This window comes from Echinops telfairi, unplaced genomic scaffold (genome assembly GCF_000313985.2).
Source record: "Echinops telfairi isolate 266 unplaced genomic scaffold, ASM31398v2 ScPeMD7_5868;HRSCAF=6743_0, whole genome shotgun sequence".
NCBI lineage: Eukaryota > Metazoa > Chordata > Mammalia > Afrosoricida > Tenrecidae > Echinops > Echinops telfairi.
The window spans coordinates 7,109,460-7,125,273 of NW_022109767.1; the positions used below are offsets into that span (position 1 = coordinate 7,109,460).

Here is a 15,814-nt window from a genome sequence, read left to right on the forward strand (position 1 = left end):
GAGAGAGAGAGAGAGAGAGAAATGGATTGATTTAGAAATGTTTATTGAAGATTTAAAGCTCTTCCCACATAAGAAATGATGCCCAGACCACTGCGCCCGAAGTGTATGACTTGGAGACTGAGGTTTGTTGTTGGGTTTTGTTTTTTATCCCCTCTTTTAATGCAACTACTTACTAAAAATAAACCAAAATGAGCTTAATTTAAAAGATGCTGTGGCGACGTTGTCCGGTTCAAGGTCAAAAAGGCAGCGGGTTGTCTCCTGGTGGACGGGGTAGGGCAGGGCACAAAGGTTGCCCTTGGACAGTGTTCTCTGCTTGCTTTCTTGCTCGGTGGTGATGTTAATTAGAAAGCTGTTCTCCTCCGCGGACTGTCCTTCAGTTGTGTTCTAATTATAGACCTTCACAAAAAGGGCGAAGAGCAGAGCCAGCAGGGCCAGGCCCACAGAGATCTTCAGCGCGCAGGCGTCATGGAGCCGGTGCAGCCGCAGCACGGTCCTGGAGCTCACCGATCCCCGCTGACTTGCAGAGGAGGGGACAGAGGGCGCGCGCACGTGGCTCCCGCACCTGCTTCTGAACTCCTGCAGGGGTGGAGAGAGAGAGAGAGCGGGGGGAGAATCGTTTTAAGATGCAGAATAGGCCTCATGATGATATCGACCGAGTCACGGACTCCTAGGATGGGCTGACATTGATTTACTCCTCTGATTTGAACGAGAGCCCTGGTAGTGCAGTGGCTGTGTGTTGGGTTGGGCTGGACAAGGTTGGCAGTTCTCAACCACCAGCCCCGGCTTTCTATTCCTGAAAAGTTACCGTCTCAGAAACTCATGGGGCCGGTCTCCCCTGCCCTGGAGTGGGGGTCACTGTGAGCTGGCATTGACTACATGGCAGTGTGTTTTTGGTTTTTTTTTTTTGGATACAGGCAAAACGAAACAGCAGGCGGCCCTAAGTTAGGCATGAAGGAGTTGCAGGTACTTTCTCTGAAGGGTCAGGCCAAGTGAAAAGATGTTAAACAGATTATGCACGTGCTGTGTGGCGGAGGGGCGGGTGTGGAGACACTGGAAGTTCTGTCTGCCAGCAGCATTGAAAATGGCAGGATGCCCCACGGTCGACATGTTTCGGCAGACTTTAGCTTCCCGCCTTCAGCTAAGAAGAAAGCCCTGGCAAGCAATTGCCAACAAATTAGCCAGGGGAGACTGTATGGCCCATCACAGCAGTCTGACTCACTGGCTTGGGTCATGCGGCCAAGGGAGGTCCATCCCCAGAGGAGGAGGAGGAAGTCGAGGGCCGATGCGGGCATGTGATGGTGAGATGGATACTCCACCACATGTCGGTGGTTGTAAGGATGCTGTTCCTCACAAAGGTTGGTCTGGGGTACACAGGTCACCAGGAGCTAGAGGCAACTCAGTGCTGTCTGTCTATCTATCTACCCAGTCACCTACCTATCAACATCCACTCATCCATCCACCACCCATGCACCCACCTACCTACCCACCCACCCACCTACCCACCCACCCATCTCTCTCAGTGACAGATAACAATGCTTACGAACAACCAAGGCTGAATTCCTAGAAGTTGGAGTTTGTGCAGAGTGGGCTCAGATCTCAAATGCATGTTACTGATAGACACGGAATCATACAGATCTAGCCCAGAGGTTCTCAACCTGTAGGTCGCGACCCCTTTGGGGGTCAAATGACCCCTTCACAGGGGTTGCCCAATTCCTAACATAGCAAAGTTACAGTTATGAAGTAGCAACGAAAATAGTTTTATGATTGGGGGGGTCACCACAACATGAGGAACTGTATTAAAGGGTCGTGGCCTAAGGAAGGTTGAGACCCACTGATCTAGACAGAGACAAATAGCTCAGAACAAAGCATGGAGGGAGGGGGCCATTCTCCCGATCACTTGGTAACCCATGCATCCGGAGGACAGAGACTCCCAGCTGGCACCAGCCTGCAGGGGGTCCTGAAAGGGTCTAGGTGGCGAGAGGGATCCGCTCCCCAGGTACAGGCTCCGTCAATGACACTGGTAGGCCATCTAAACACGGCCATGCTCTCTGTGTGTCAGGGCAAGGAGAGGGTTGGGAAGCCCCAAGTGGGGCTTTAGAATTGGTGCCTCCTCTTATAACACGGGATTCCCCTGCAAAGACGTGAGTGGCACTGTGAGAAATGGAGGCAGGGTGGGCAGGGGCAGTGAAGAACATTGGGTGGGAACTCTGGGATGTGCAGAAGAACAAGAAATCTACTTCATCTGGGTTGGGATGGGAGCACAATCCACCTTTGGCCACCTGTTTTACGTTGCTTGTACTTCCCTTTCCAGCTCCTGAGCCATCTCCTGGAGGACACGGTCCTAAAGGCCCTTAGGGGTCTGTGTGGGCAGCTGTGTCTGGGCGCACGTGGTGCAAGCAGAGAGCCGTATTTTATACAGGGCACTGTATCGGCTGTGTGCAACGTGGATTCCGAGAGGAGGGGGAATTCGGGTATCCGAGGACAAGTTGTGATGGTGACTGCGATGGGATCTATGTTGAGATGAAAAGGAAGGTGCACGAATCTTGTTGTGATGCACAATCAACAAGAACGGTGTTCCAATGTGTGGGTAACAAGAGGGAAGAACAGGAAAGGGGAAATGAAATCACGTTTCCAATCCAATTCCTCCCGGCTAATATTTATATGTGATAAATATGGGGGGAATTCTTGCTTTGACTGTAGGAGACTAATTGCAAACTTAATAAAGCTGTTAGCCACAAGGAACAATCTCTCAACGCCAATGACAGTCAAACCATGATTTACTTCTGTGCTCCTGCAGTATCTGGGATGCCACCCTGCTGGTCCCCTTGTACTCTGAGCTCTTACCAAGGGGAGCACAGCTGGACAGAAGGGAGCCATCTTCCCCACACCCGACCCTGCCCCAGGCCCCATAGAGAGCTCTCTGGAGAGATGAGCTTTTTGTACAATATTCTGGAAGCTGGGAATATGTGGGCAAGCTTTGTTCCTTCGTGGCTGATTAAAAATAAAGTCTCCAGGACAGCACCTCCTGCCATCTTGGAAAAGAATGTTGAGTCTTCCTTCCATTGAAGTGTGAGAGACTACATGTAATCAGCTCGCTCTCTCTCTCACTCTCAGATGCAGGGCTTGGAAGAGCTTCATCAAATGGGAGAGGACCTGTCAATTATGCTCCCAAGCCTGAGGGAAAATCTCTCTCTGTCCCTACCCCCAGTTAGGAGAGGCTCGTTTGCTGCAATGCAATAAGCTGCCCTTTGGGAGATTCGAGGTTCAGGCTGAGCTGGGCTGGACTCCTGTCTTAAGGCACTGAGCATTTTGTTGCGTTTATAATGCATTCTGCTTTACAACATGGCTACACAGGTCGTGGGCCTGAGGACTGTGTCTGGGAAAACATACAAACAAGCAGACCACCCTCTGACATTTTCAAAACCTTCTTCCTTGCCTATCACTTGACATAAAATATACTCAAAATGGAAAGCAAAGTCAAGTCAAGTCAGCCTGCCTCGTGGCCATCTCCTGAGTGCCAGAGTTGCACATCTGTGAGGTGCAGAGTGCCAGGGCTTTCTTCCACGGCACCCAGGGGGCTTCAGATGGCCCCCTTTCTGTTAGGAGCTGAACACTAACGGCTTTCACCGCCCAGGGCCTCTTCAACATGGAAAAGCAACCTTCCAAAGGCTCCTGAGGAAGGGGAACGGCAGGTAAAAGATTTCTCCCTCGGCCCTTCCAAAGCGCCATCGCTGAGTCGCCCTGGAGTCTGCAGTCTGAGAAGCCTCTGGCCTGCCCTCTGAGGTCCAGGGGGAGGTGAAGGACACGTGGCTGCCTCTAGGACACATGCCTCTTTATCGTCTTCCCCTGCTGGGAGACTGAGCTCCTGATGAAGGGTGGCGGGGTGGGGTGATGACACGGTGTTTCTCCTGGAGATTTTTCAGGAGAGCTTCTCAGATGGCAGGGCCTTCAGGACCAACCAGCGTGGTACATTTGAACGCCCACCGAGGGGCCCTGCTGGCACAGTGGCTAAGCACTTGGCTGGCTGCTAAGTGAAAGGCCAGTGGCTTGAGCGCCGGCTGCTGCGTGGAGGAAAGGTGTGGCTGTGCGCTCTCGGGCAGCGTACAGTCCTGAGGAGTGGACACGGCAGTCCTGCTCAGTTCGACACATTTGACATGAGTTGGGTCACCTCAATGGGGACAGGCCGCACCGGGACACCTGGACAGTAGTTCGGAAATGTGGTGGTGGGGCTTCGAAAATTTTCACTCTCTTTTCATTCCCTGTTTCCAAGAATTTTTTTGAAGCTCCCTTACAGGAGCACTTTCCCCTAAAGTTCAAGATGCTCAGACCTGTAGACAGCATTCGGTTAGCATCAGGGGTCATGGACAGAACGTAAGGTGGCCTTTCGATAGTGCGATAATGTTGCTTATGAGTGAAGTGACGATAAACCGCCACCTTCTGGCTCACAGTCATCCTGGAAGACAGAGATGACCTGCGACGGAGGGTTTCCCCGCTGTCAATCTTCATGGAAGCAAACAGTCTCGCCTTCCTCTTGCAGAGCAACTGGTGGGTTGGAATCACCAACCTTGCGGTTAGCAGCCAGTCTAAGTCCCAAACCATAGCTCCCCCAGGGCTCCTTCAGCAGTCTTATCGAAACCTACTGCTGCCGAGTCGCTTCTGACTCAGAGAGAAGCTGTATAGGGAGGGCTTCCAAGTCTATCCAGCTGTATGGGAGTGTATGGCCTCGTCTTTCTTCGATGGAACAGCTGGTCGACTTGAACCATGATCATGCGGTTAGCAGCCCAACACGTAATCCACTATGCCACCAAGGCTCCTTCAAACCACCATTAGTAAAATAAATGCTAACACACAGAGAGGCCGATGAGTATCACTGGTGCTAGAGAAAACTTACCAGGGTCATACCTCTGAATAGTAAACGAAAACACACCTCTCTCCTAAATCACTAAATACCACCAAGGTTGTCTCTATTCTCCCAATCTTCCACAAGGCAGCTGGATGTTCCAGAGCCTGATCACGTATCACTTCCAGAACTAAGCTCATTTTAAAATTTGTGACTGATCCCTCCCAACACACACACACACACACACACACACACACACACACACAAAACATAACCAAAAAACATACTTATCCAGTTATTATTGGCTGAGGACATGCTAAGAATCCCCAGCGTGCACTCTGTTAAATGTGATGAACAGGGGCACCCCCCACCCGCTTATAAATCTGATGGCTACCTTGAGGGATTCTTAAGCATAGTTACTTGCTGATTCTTAAACTTATTCAACTAATTTTCAAAAGTACACCTAACCAAATCCTATTCAAATAATCAACCTGTTGAACCAAATTGAGAGGGTTTCAAAAAGATCAGAGGAAAACTCCATTATCTTTTAATTCCATTTTCCTAAAAACCTTTCCCTTATGCTTAGCAACTCTCGGGATCAGAAGTCAACCAGTTAAAGAAAGGCATTTGGGAGGACAACGATGGGGCTGCTGTTGGGTGCCTCTGCTTAGACAGGTGCTGCTGACGCCAGCAGAAGGCGGGAGGCAGCCAGCAGAAGACAGGAGGCAGCCAGCAGAAGACAGGAGGCACACGTGGGGTGACTTCTAGGAGGTAGGGAGTGCTCAGGCTCTGGAGTCAGACTGTCCAGGCTCAGCTCTCTGCTCCAGGTGAGTAACCTTGGGAAGATCATTTATCCTCTCTTTGCCTCCATTTCTTCAACTGTGAAATGGAGAGCCTGTTGGTATCTGTTGCATGAGACGAGACGAGTCTTGAAAACAGGATGAGCTGATCCCATGGCATCAGATGGGTCTAGTGGTAGATATCCACTACCTCAGATATTCTGTTTAGTACAATGTCAAAGTCACCATTCTACTTGCCTTTCTAATGTAAGCAGTGGATCCATGGATTCTTTTTGTTCTTTACACGGACCATTAGAAGATGTGTAGAGTGATGGATAAGCATGGGGTCTTTGGATGCTTACAGACCAGAAACTGAACTCAAGTTCAGAAAATTATCAGCTTTGTGACCTGGGGCAAATGGTGTACCTCTCTGAGCCTAGTTACCTTTTCTGTGAGATAGGCCTAACAATGTCTGTCTGAGTACATTGTTGGAAGGATTAGAAGTAATATGCCCAAAAGGATTAGAGATAATATAGCTAGAGCCCAGGTATCAGGGACACAAACGGTTTATAATAGATGGCTGCTATTATTACTGCTTGACAGGAGTGTGGCTGGGAAGACGGAGAGGCCGAGAGCCTCCCGCTTAGCAACAGGACCCAGGTGAGGTCCTATCCTGGGTGCTCTACTCACCAGCTGAGGTTCGAACTGCATCCAACCAGTTCATTCGCGGCCCAGGAGACAAGGACAGTGTATGTGTTGCCTAGCAGCCAAGGCTCGTGTCCATTGGCTTTTGACTAGAGTAGGAAGCAGGCAACAGTGCCCCTCTCAAAGATGGCAGCTGACCACACAGCTTTGAATGTGGGTTCAGGTCGGCCGCCTGTTTCCTACTTGAGATATGGTTGCTGTGCACGTGTATGCTGTCCTGCTTCCATTCACCATTACGGAACTGTGTCAAATCCGTTGAAGCCCTGCCCGCAAGTCAAAATCCAGAGCAGAGACCCCATGGCTACTATTTCTTCAGCACACCTTACTCCCTGTGTGTTCGATCTGTCTGGTGAGTCTCCTGGGAAGGCTCGTCGTTTAAAGTCTCCTACATCACTGCTGCACTCAAGCGCTCATGGGCACCTTCCGAGGGTACGCCATAGGGTTTGCAGTGGCTGGTCTTGGGAAGCTGATCAGCAGGTGTTTCTGCAGCATGCTTCCAGGTTAGTAGCTGCGTGCATTAACCCTTTTGCACTACCCAAAGACTCACTCACTCATTGCTTCTCAGTCAATGCCAACTCATAGCGACCCTATAGGTCAGACCCTGTGGGGCTTCTGAGGCGATAAATCTTTACAGGAGCCAAACCCCTCATTTTTCTCCCATAGAGCAGCTAGAGCAGCGGTTCTCAACCTGTGGGTCATGACCCCTGTGGGGATCGAATGACCCTTTCACAGAGATCGCCCGTTTCAAAACAGTAGCAAAATGATCATGATGAAGTAGCAAGGAAAATTATTTGATGGTTGGGGGGTCACCACAATATGAGGAGCTGTGTTAAAGGGTTGCAGCATTAGGAAGGTCGAGAACCACTGCTTTAAAGGGAAAACTCTCACAACAACTGCATCCACCTCCACACACAACGGGCCACGTCCTCCTCCTCAGGGGGCCAACCACAGCTGCTGGCGGCCCCGACACACGGCGCCTGTCCACTGTGGCCTGCTCACTCCCGTCTCCGGCCCAATCCTGGCTGGGAGCTTCTACTGGGCAGGGTGCCGGGTGCACCAGTGTGCTGTATCTCTGTCAGTCTCTGCCTATCTACTAATGGACATAATAGCTGCTAATGGACATAGAGCAGAGCAGGAGCCTCAAGGGGAGCCCAATGCCCACTGAAGAAATCTAGAGCTCTGGTGCGCTATCTTAGAGGGATAAAGGAGGAAGGTCCACCATCAGAAGATGGTCACCCACCCTGGACAGGGGCCATCAATCAGAAGACTTTCTATTCTTATTATTCCCATTTGCGCTCTTTCTCCTGTCCCCTCCCTGTTCTCTGCATACGCGGTTTGCCACAGAGCCATGGCCGTTTGTTAGTATTTAGCCCTGGGAGAGAGGGGCGGGGGGCGGGGCATTGTCCTCCCTAGCCGGAAGTAGGGTGTGCTCGGAGCAATTGCACAGCGCCCAGGGATAACAGCCTAAAGCTGGCGAAGCCTGGCTGCTTCTGCTTCTGCCATTCTGCTCACCGCTGTCCGGTTCATTCTGTGAGCAAGAAGTGCCTCTCGGTCACCTTTCAGAAGGGCTCCCTCTCTGTGTTCTGCTCCAAAGGGTCTTCCCCAAGAAGCTGCAACTACAACACAGCACAGACGGGCGGCTTGTCTTCCCCCTGAGCTACTGGAGGGCCACAGGTTCCGTGTGTCAGGGGGTGGGGGGTGGCACTGGGCCTAGGTGGATAATCCAGGCTAATCTCCTCATCGCAAGATCCTTCGTCACACCTTGGGTGTCTCGTTTGCCACGTACAGGTGATCTTCACAGGGGCTGGGGACCTGGACTTGGACGTCATCGGGAGGCATTCTCCTGCCTACGCGGCACGTGATAGATACCGTTTCCCAGGCTCTCATCAGCCCGCCAGCAAGTACACCCCCTTCAGATACACCCAGAGCAGACGGTGCTCCGCAGGAGTGCCACACTGCACGCTGACAGGGGAAGGAGGCAGCCAGACGTGGGTGACCGTACACCTGGCCGACCACAAAACTTCCTAGAGCAGGAAGCAGTCTGGGAAGTCAGGGGACCTCCAGGGCTCAGCCAGCCTCTGATAAGCCCGTTCCTTTCCACTGGGCTCACGCAGAGCCAGCCGCTAGCGACGCTACCCAACCCGGGGCGCAAATGGATCTGTGGGGCCTCCCAACTTGGTTCTGCTCAGACTCTTCCACCAAACGGGCCAGAACCTGGAGGGAAAAGCATTTAGAGAAGTGGCCAGCCCAGGGTTAATGAGTGGGCATTTGCATTTTGATGTCTGTGTTAGGTTCACATGTTCCTATAGCTAGAAGTAGCCCTGTCGTGTGAGAATGGATGGGCTTCACCTTCCAACGGCAGGAAGCCAGTGCCATTGAGAGGCCGTTTCCTCCAGGTGCCCCCACGCCTCCTCAGCAACACGCATGCAGTATGACACTCAACACGGCCTTGGGGTCAGAGGCATACGGTGCAAGCAAAATCAGTGGGAAGGTTCCGGCAGTGTATTAAGTAGACATGGCAGCGTCTCCGTATGCTCTGAAAGTCGAGACGTCACATCACCTGCAGCCAAAGAGGCAGGCACTTTCAAGGTCTCACTAGCAATGCTGGAAAACGTGGGTCGCACCGCCCGGTCACAGTATAGGCATGCTGGCATGGAGCGGGGTGACAGGATGGAGAGACGGGATTAGTTACGCCTTTGGAGCTATGTGGAGCACGCAGACGGTTTCCAGCCTCTCTCACAGAGTTGTGCTAGGACAGCTCAGCCCTTCAGCCTCTCCCTGCCACTTCTGTGTGGGAACACTTTGAACTGTCCATCAGTCCTGTGAGATCATCTTTCTCTCCGTCCCTCATTCCCAAGGGCGTCCTTGCTATTGGGTCATGAAAACTGCAAAGAAGACATTTTCTATTCCAGCAGATAGTTTTTGAAATCACCCTTCTTTTAATATAGATGAGTTTTATCTTTTAAATCTTAGTTTGGGGGTAGCCAAGTAAACACAGGCTTTGCTAATAAGGCAGAACATCCACTATTGAATGATCTAATAATTCTTGTGGGATCAAACAGATTTCTCACTCTACTCAGGATAGTTTGGCCTTGATGTCCACCAAAGGGGCAGATTTGACGTCCCCCTGCCTGGTCTCAGTGACCGCTCTCTTTCGAGACTCGTGACCCTCAGACTTGCTGCATCAAATGAAAGACGGAACTCAACAGATCAAAACCCAAAGCTCGGCGCTGCCTGCCTGGCACCTACTGGCTGCCTCCCGGGAGATCCCGGGTCTCCTCTGACTCAGGAGACAGGAAGCCAGCCCTTGTGCTCTCAACTTCTCGAGAGATGCAAGCCGTTTCTTATGTGCAAGCTGGAAGTGCAAGCTGTCAGGGATGCAGAAAAAGCTGCCAGACAGCTTATACTGCAAGCTAAGTTTCAGTCTAGACTCGCTTCCCCTTCCCATCAAGCCTGAACATATGGACTAGGCAGGAAATCTCCTGAAACCACGAATGGGATGAACACAAGGGAACCATCCTAACACACACGTCATGCTGCCCTTCCTGGCTATTATCAGAAACACACAACAACAGAGCTGCAAAACCTCCTGATTTGGGAAAGTGCACTTTGAATACAAAACTATCTTCATGTGTCTATTAAGAACCCGCCCATGGGAGCGCAAGAGGTCAAGAATTTCCTTAACGTGGAGATGAGAAGGTTAGTAGGCAGGGACACTAGAGTAAGGGAAAGGGAGCAGCCTGAATGCCATGAAAGAGAAGGTTGAGGCACTGTGACACACGTCATGGACGCCACTGAGCGGTGCCTGCAGAAAATGCCCAGTGGGAATCTGGTTTGCTATGCAACCGTTCACTCCCAGTGCGATAAAAGAACAAGCTCACTGCCACCGAGTCGATGACAACTCAGAGCAACCCTGTAGGACAGCTAGAATGACCCTGGTGACTCTTCACAGGAGCAGAGAGCCTCGCCTTTCTCCCACAGAGCAGCTGGTGGTTTCGAAGTGCTGATGTCCCTGTCCAAAGGCTTCTCAGACCAAGCTGCCTCTTGATTCAGCACAGCGCCTCTCATCGTCGGCACCCCTAATGTGCATTGCTGTGTGCACCCCTGAGAAGAAGAGTAAGGAAAGGTGTCTTCCCACCACTTCCATTTGCATTTTCCTTGAACTGGCTTATCTTTCTCTAATGTAGCACCAGACATTTAGGCTGTCCATTCAAACGAGCTCACACGTTCCAAATGCTTGGCCTGCTTCATTTACCGGGCAAAGGGGACAGGCAGGTTGGTTAGAAGAGTCAGCTCTAGAACAGGGCACAGTATAAGCACCTCCACCGTGAGTGAGTGCACTGCCATTTGTTTATGTTCGATCTACACACACACACACACACACACACACACAATGGCAGCTTATCAGCTTTGCCAACAGGTAAGTTATCATGGGTCTGGCAACATATCTAGAAATACACCTATTTGTTGTTGTTTCTCCCGAAAGCAGAAACATAAGAAAGGTTCTCTTTGGAGCCCCAAGTAATGAAAACCCAAGACCTTTATGGGGGCAAATTTGGAATCCATTTTGCGAGTCTTTCTAAGATCTGGGACCCCAGAAATTGCTAAGAGTCTTCCACAGATATAGGGACAAGTACACACACACACACACACACACACAGACGCAACTAAAGAACTCACGCACAGCTATGACACCTGTATTCACAATGTTCATGGAGAATGGCAGCGATCCGAGTGCCTCTATCTCCAATGATTGGTTGGAGATGCGCCTCAGTGCCAGCTGAGGCTGCCCCACTGGTGTGGGCGGCGGAGCTGAAGGACAGAGAAGTGGCTCAAGATGTTTTACTGACGAGGGAGTTCGCGTGATAATCCCTTCAGCCCCGACCCAAACCACTCTCTTCCCAGGCAGTGCACACAGAAAGCTGTGAAGTTGGATGTCTGCCAAACGTAAAAAGTGTGGTGTATTCAATTTAATCATGAAGTGATCAATTCGGCTCTACCCTATTACTTCTCAGAACTTCTTCCAAGTCAGTCACAATGACAGTGTGCTGTAGGTCCTTGGTTTGTGTTTTAAAGGACAAAACGAAGCCATGTGTGACCTTAACTGTTACTCCAATGTGACCCTCTCATGCTGGTCTAAGTCCCACGACACTGGGAATATGGTTCAGCATCACTGCGCTCTGTGAACTGCCCCAGATGAACAAGGCACAGAGATCAAGTGCCTTCTTCTGTGTCAGACTCATGAGTGATGAGTCAAAAGGTAAAAATATTTTCTGTAGACCTCCATGATGGTCAGTTTCTCAGCTTGGAAAAGGCAGAGACACTAGCTAGAGAAGTTACCCGATACAGTGTTGTTGTTGTTGTTAGTTGCTATCTAGTCCTTTCTGACTAGTCTAGTCTGCTATCTAGTCCTTTCTGTGCAGAGCTGAATTGATCCACTGCGTCTTCAAGGCTGTGCCCCTTTGGAAGTAGATTGGCAGGTGTCTCTGGTGGGTTCGAACTGCCAACCTTCTGGCTAGTTGTGGAGCACGTCACCATTTGCCCCACCGGGGACGCCTACATGGCACATATGTCTACTGACCCTCAACTCAACCCTCTGAAGGAAGTTCACATCTCTCATCCAGTTTCTGCGCTACCTACGAGTCTGCATTTCCCTCTCGCTTTCAAAATTCCCAAAGACGGTCTTCTAAAGCCCCGTTCCAAAGCATGCCCGTTCTCCCTTCCTGTTTCTATTTTTAATATGGACGTTTTGCAAGAAGTCAAAGATAATGGCCCTATCCAGAGTCACTTAAGAAGACTAATATTAAAATACTTAATTATTTAGATCACTCTACAAGTGTAGTTGGAGTCCTTAAGATGCCCCCACCCACCCCCAACGATCTACTTCCTGGCATTTGGGGCCCTGGTGTAACCCCTCCCCTGGAGGACGGGCTAAATGTACTGGCTTGCTTTGATATAACTGATGGGATGTCCCTTCTGAAATTAAGTCTTAAAGCACCACCGTTTCCATCTTTCTCACCCTCTCTTGCTGGCTTGCTCCGAGAGAAGTCAGTGGACTTGAGTCGCTCCATGAAGCAGTCTACCTTACAAAGAACTGGAAGAGGCCTCTGGTCAACCACCAGCAGAAGGCTGAAGCTTCAGTCCAACAACCCACCAGAAACCAACTCTTCTCAGGTGAGTGAACTTAGAAACAGGTCCTCCTCCACACGAGTCCTCAGATGAGACTGCATCCCAAAAGATGGCTGGCACCCGGACCATAGCCTCATGAGAGGCTCTGAGTCAGAGGTGCTCAGCTAGATTGTGCCTGGGTTTCTGGTCCACAGAAATCGTGGGATAATATATCTTTATGGCCTTGCACTACTTTGTTTTGAGGTAATTTATCATGTATCACATAGAGAACTAGTACAGAAAGACTCCCGGTAGAGGGCTGCACACTGATTCACATGTAGGAGGGAACTTGCTTTACACCTGAGGCCTTGCAGATCACTGGGGAAGATGGACTTTCAGTAAAGCTACTGGGGACAGTTGCTTACATATGTGCCCATCATGGACATTTGACCCCTACCTTCCATGCACAAAACTCAATCGCAGGTGGGTGGGATATTTATTTGGGAAAGGCAGGCCCCAAAATATATTTTAGAAGAAATTCTGGGAGGGAAAGTTTCTAGCCACAAGGTAGGGAAATAGTTCTTAAATCAGAAAATGTAATAAACTTCTGAAAAGGCAACTCAGAGGTTAAAAGATGAGTCACAAAGTGGGAGAAGGCACTTGCTTTGTGTAATCAATAACTGAGTGCTCAGTGAACATACAGAGAAATCCCACCAATCAATAAAATGGCAAAAATCCAATGGGGTATGTGGAGATCGACACTTCGTTGAAGGGGACATCTGGATGGTCAATAAACATATAAGAATATTCTCAACTGATTCCTGATTAGAGAAAGGCAAGTTAAAAACACGACGAGACACCAGTTCGCACTGACCCGACGGGTAAAAATCCCGAGCCTAACAATATCGAGTGTGGGTGCGAAAGTGAAGGAATCAGAACATTTTGGCAGCAAGGGTACAAAGTGAAATAAGTGCTTTGGGAAGAACGGGATTTTCTGTGGTCAAGCGGATACTGCACGCACCTGCATTCAGTTGGTACTGACTGACTCAGTGCGCACTGAGTCCAGCTGCACTCCATAGGGTTTCCAATGGCCGGTTCGTTTGGAAATTGAATGCAATGCCTTGCCTGAGGTGCCTTGCTGGGTGGATTTGAATTTCCAACCTTAGCATTCTCCTGTGCTAACTTTTGACACTTCCCAGGGATTCAGCTGAACACTGCGGGGTGTCTCACCTACATTAGAGAAACCATTGCAGATAGGGGCCAATCCCTAGCCCCCAGCATGGTTTCTGTGGTTTGTGTATTAAGCTCTAGCAGAGGTCAGAATGGGGTGGGGAAAGTGGTCAAAGGTAGACAAAGTACCCCAGGACAAGACCTGGGGCTCAAGACTTTTTGAGACCAGAACTCTCCAGGTTGTAGGTCCTTATCTTAATCCCTGGATACCACTTCTTAAAAGGCCCTGTTGAAGCAGCAGTCAAAAACTTGGTTGTTAACCCAAAGGTTGGTGGCTGAAACCCATCAGCTGCTCTATGGGAGAAAGATGAGTCAGTCTGCTTCCATCAAGACTAATTTGGAAATCCTCTGGGAGGACTTATATTCCACCTTTGGGGGGGGGCTACAAGTTGGAGTTGCTATGATGACAATAGGTTTGGTTGTCACCATCTCTTAATTCCTAAATGGTTTTCATTTTCATGACTGGCCAAAGCAGAAAAGATTCGGGACATCCACAAATATGTCCGATACATAAGTCCTTGTGTTTGACGTGGATTCTCTGGAAAGAGATTGGTTTGGGTACCAGTTTCCTATAGCTGCTGTAATAAATGACCACAGATTGAGTGGTTTAAAACAACACATATTTATTTACTTTAGAGATCTAGAGGTCAGAGTCCAAAGTGGGTTTCGCGGGGTTAAAGTCAAGATGTCAGAATCCTTCAGGAGGCCCTGGGGAGAATCTGCTACCTTGGCTCATGACTCCCTCCATCATCTAAGTCAGCACCGGAATCACCTGGACCCCTGCTTCTGTGCTAACGATGCCTCGAGGTTGCCTGTATTCTGCTTGATGAACTTCTATGGATTCTTAGGACTCTTGGGTCTCATTGGATCATCCAAGATCCTCTCTATATTTGAAGACCAGCTACCATCTTAATTCCAACCGTAATTCTCCATTGTCATGAAACATTTTTATGAGCCTAGGCCTTACAATGTGCACATATTTGGGGACAGGTGCACATGGCATTCGTTTGCCTATGACCGACCCCAGGGGTGATAATGGGGCATTGTGGGGTGTAACTACACTGCAGAGAAAACACTCATTCCCCAAGGTAGTCAATGTTTCCTCAACACATAGAACATGAGTTCTTTTACTTTGATTAATTTTAAGATTTCAGATTCATACAATTTCTTTTTTCTTGCTAGATCCAATCTTTCCACTTCTACAACTCATTGCCTTAAAAATAAGACAAGAGCCAAAAAGATTGGATCTAGGGTTAAAGCAGAATATGGTTCTTGTGAAAATACAGAAAGAGTGGAAAGATGGACAGTTCACAAGTGAAACATGCAAAACTTCATAGGGTGTCATGAACTGAATACATTAAGGGTCCCAATTCTTCTTCTGTGCCTATATCTTCCCACTGTCCGTTTGTTGTCAGGTAATGGCGTGTGTGTTGCTGTGATGCTGCAAGCTATGCTAATGGTCTTTACATGGCAGCAGGTCACCCACGGTGGACAGGTTTCAGTGGAGCCTCCAGACTAAGAACAGATTATCTAGAAGGAGTAGGCTGGTCCCTTATGAGGGATGAGGCACGGAAACGTTAAGAACAGGAGAGGAACAGATATAGTGCCAAAAGATGACCCCTTCGATCGGAAGGCACTCAAAACATGGCTTGGGAAGAGCTACCTCCTCAAAGTGGTGGCAATCTCCATGACGTGGATGGAGTAAAGTTTTCAGGACCTTTATTTGCTGATGGGGCATGGCTCAACGTGAATAGAAAGAGTTGCAAGCATGCATTAATAGTCAGAATGTGGAATATATGAAGTATGCATCTAAGAAAATTAGATGCCATCAAAGATGAAATATAATGAATACTTTTGATCTGCTCGGAATTCGTGAGCTGAGATGGGCTGGGATTGTCCATTTTGGGTTGGACAATCAAATGTTTCAACATGCCAGTAATGACAAGTCCAAAAGAACGGTGTTGCACTCATCCTCAAAAGGAATATTGTGTTTTTTTTTAAGGTTTTTAAAAAATTTTTTTGAACATTTTATAAGGGCCTCATACAACTGTTATTGCAATCCATACACACGCGCATTTGTACATCATTCTCAAAACATTTTCTCTCCATTTAAACCCCCGACATTAGGTCCTCATTTTTCCCCTCCCTCCCC

The 15,814-nt window shown here is 49.3% G+C and overlaps 1 protein-coding gene across 1 annotated transcript in view; it reads right to left on the reverse strand.

The window, feature by feature from the left end:
* Positions 1 to 26: 26 nt before the first annotated feature.
* CDKAL1 (CDK5 regulatory subunit associated protein 1 like 1) overlaps positions 27 to 15,814 on the reverse strand; it is a 768,993-nt gene continuing 753,205 nt past the window's right edge. The window contains exon 16 of the mRNA XM_045295775.1: positions 27 to 576. Coding sequence (XP_045151710.1) covers positions 385 to 576 — 192 coding nt within the window. The 3' untranslated portion in view covers positions 27 to 384. The remainder of the gene's footprint in view (positions 577 to 15,814) is intronic.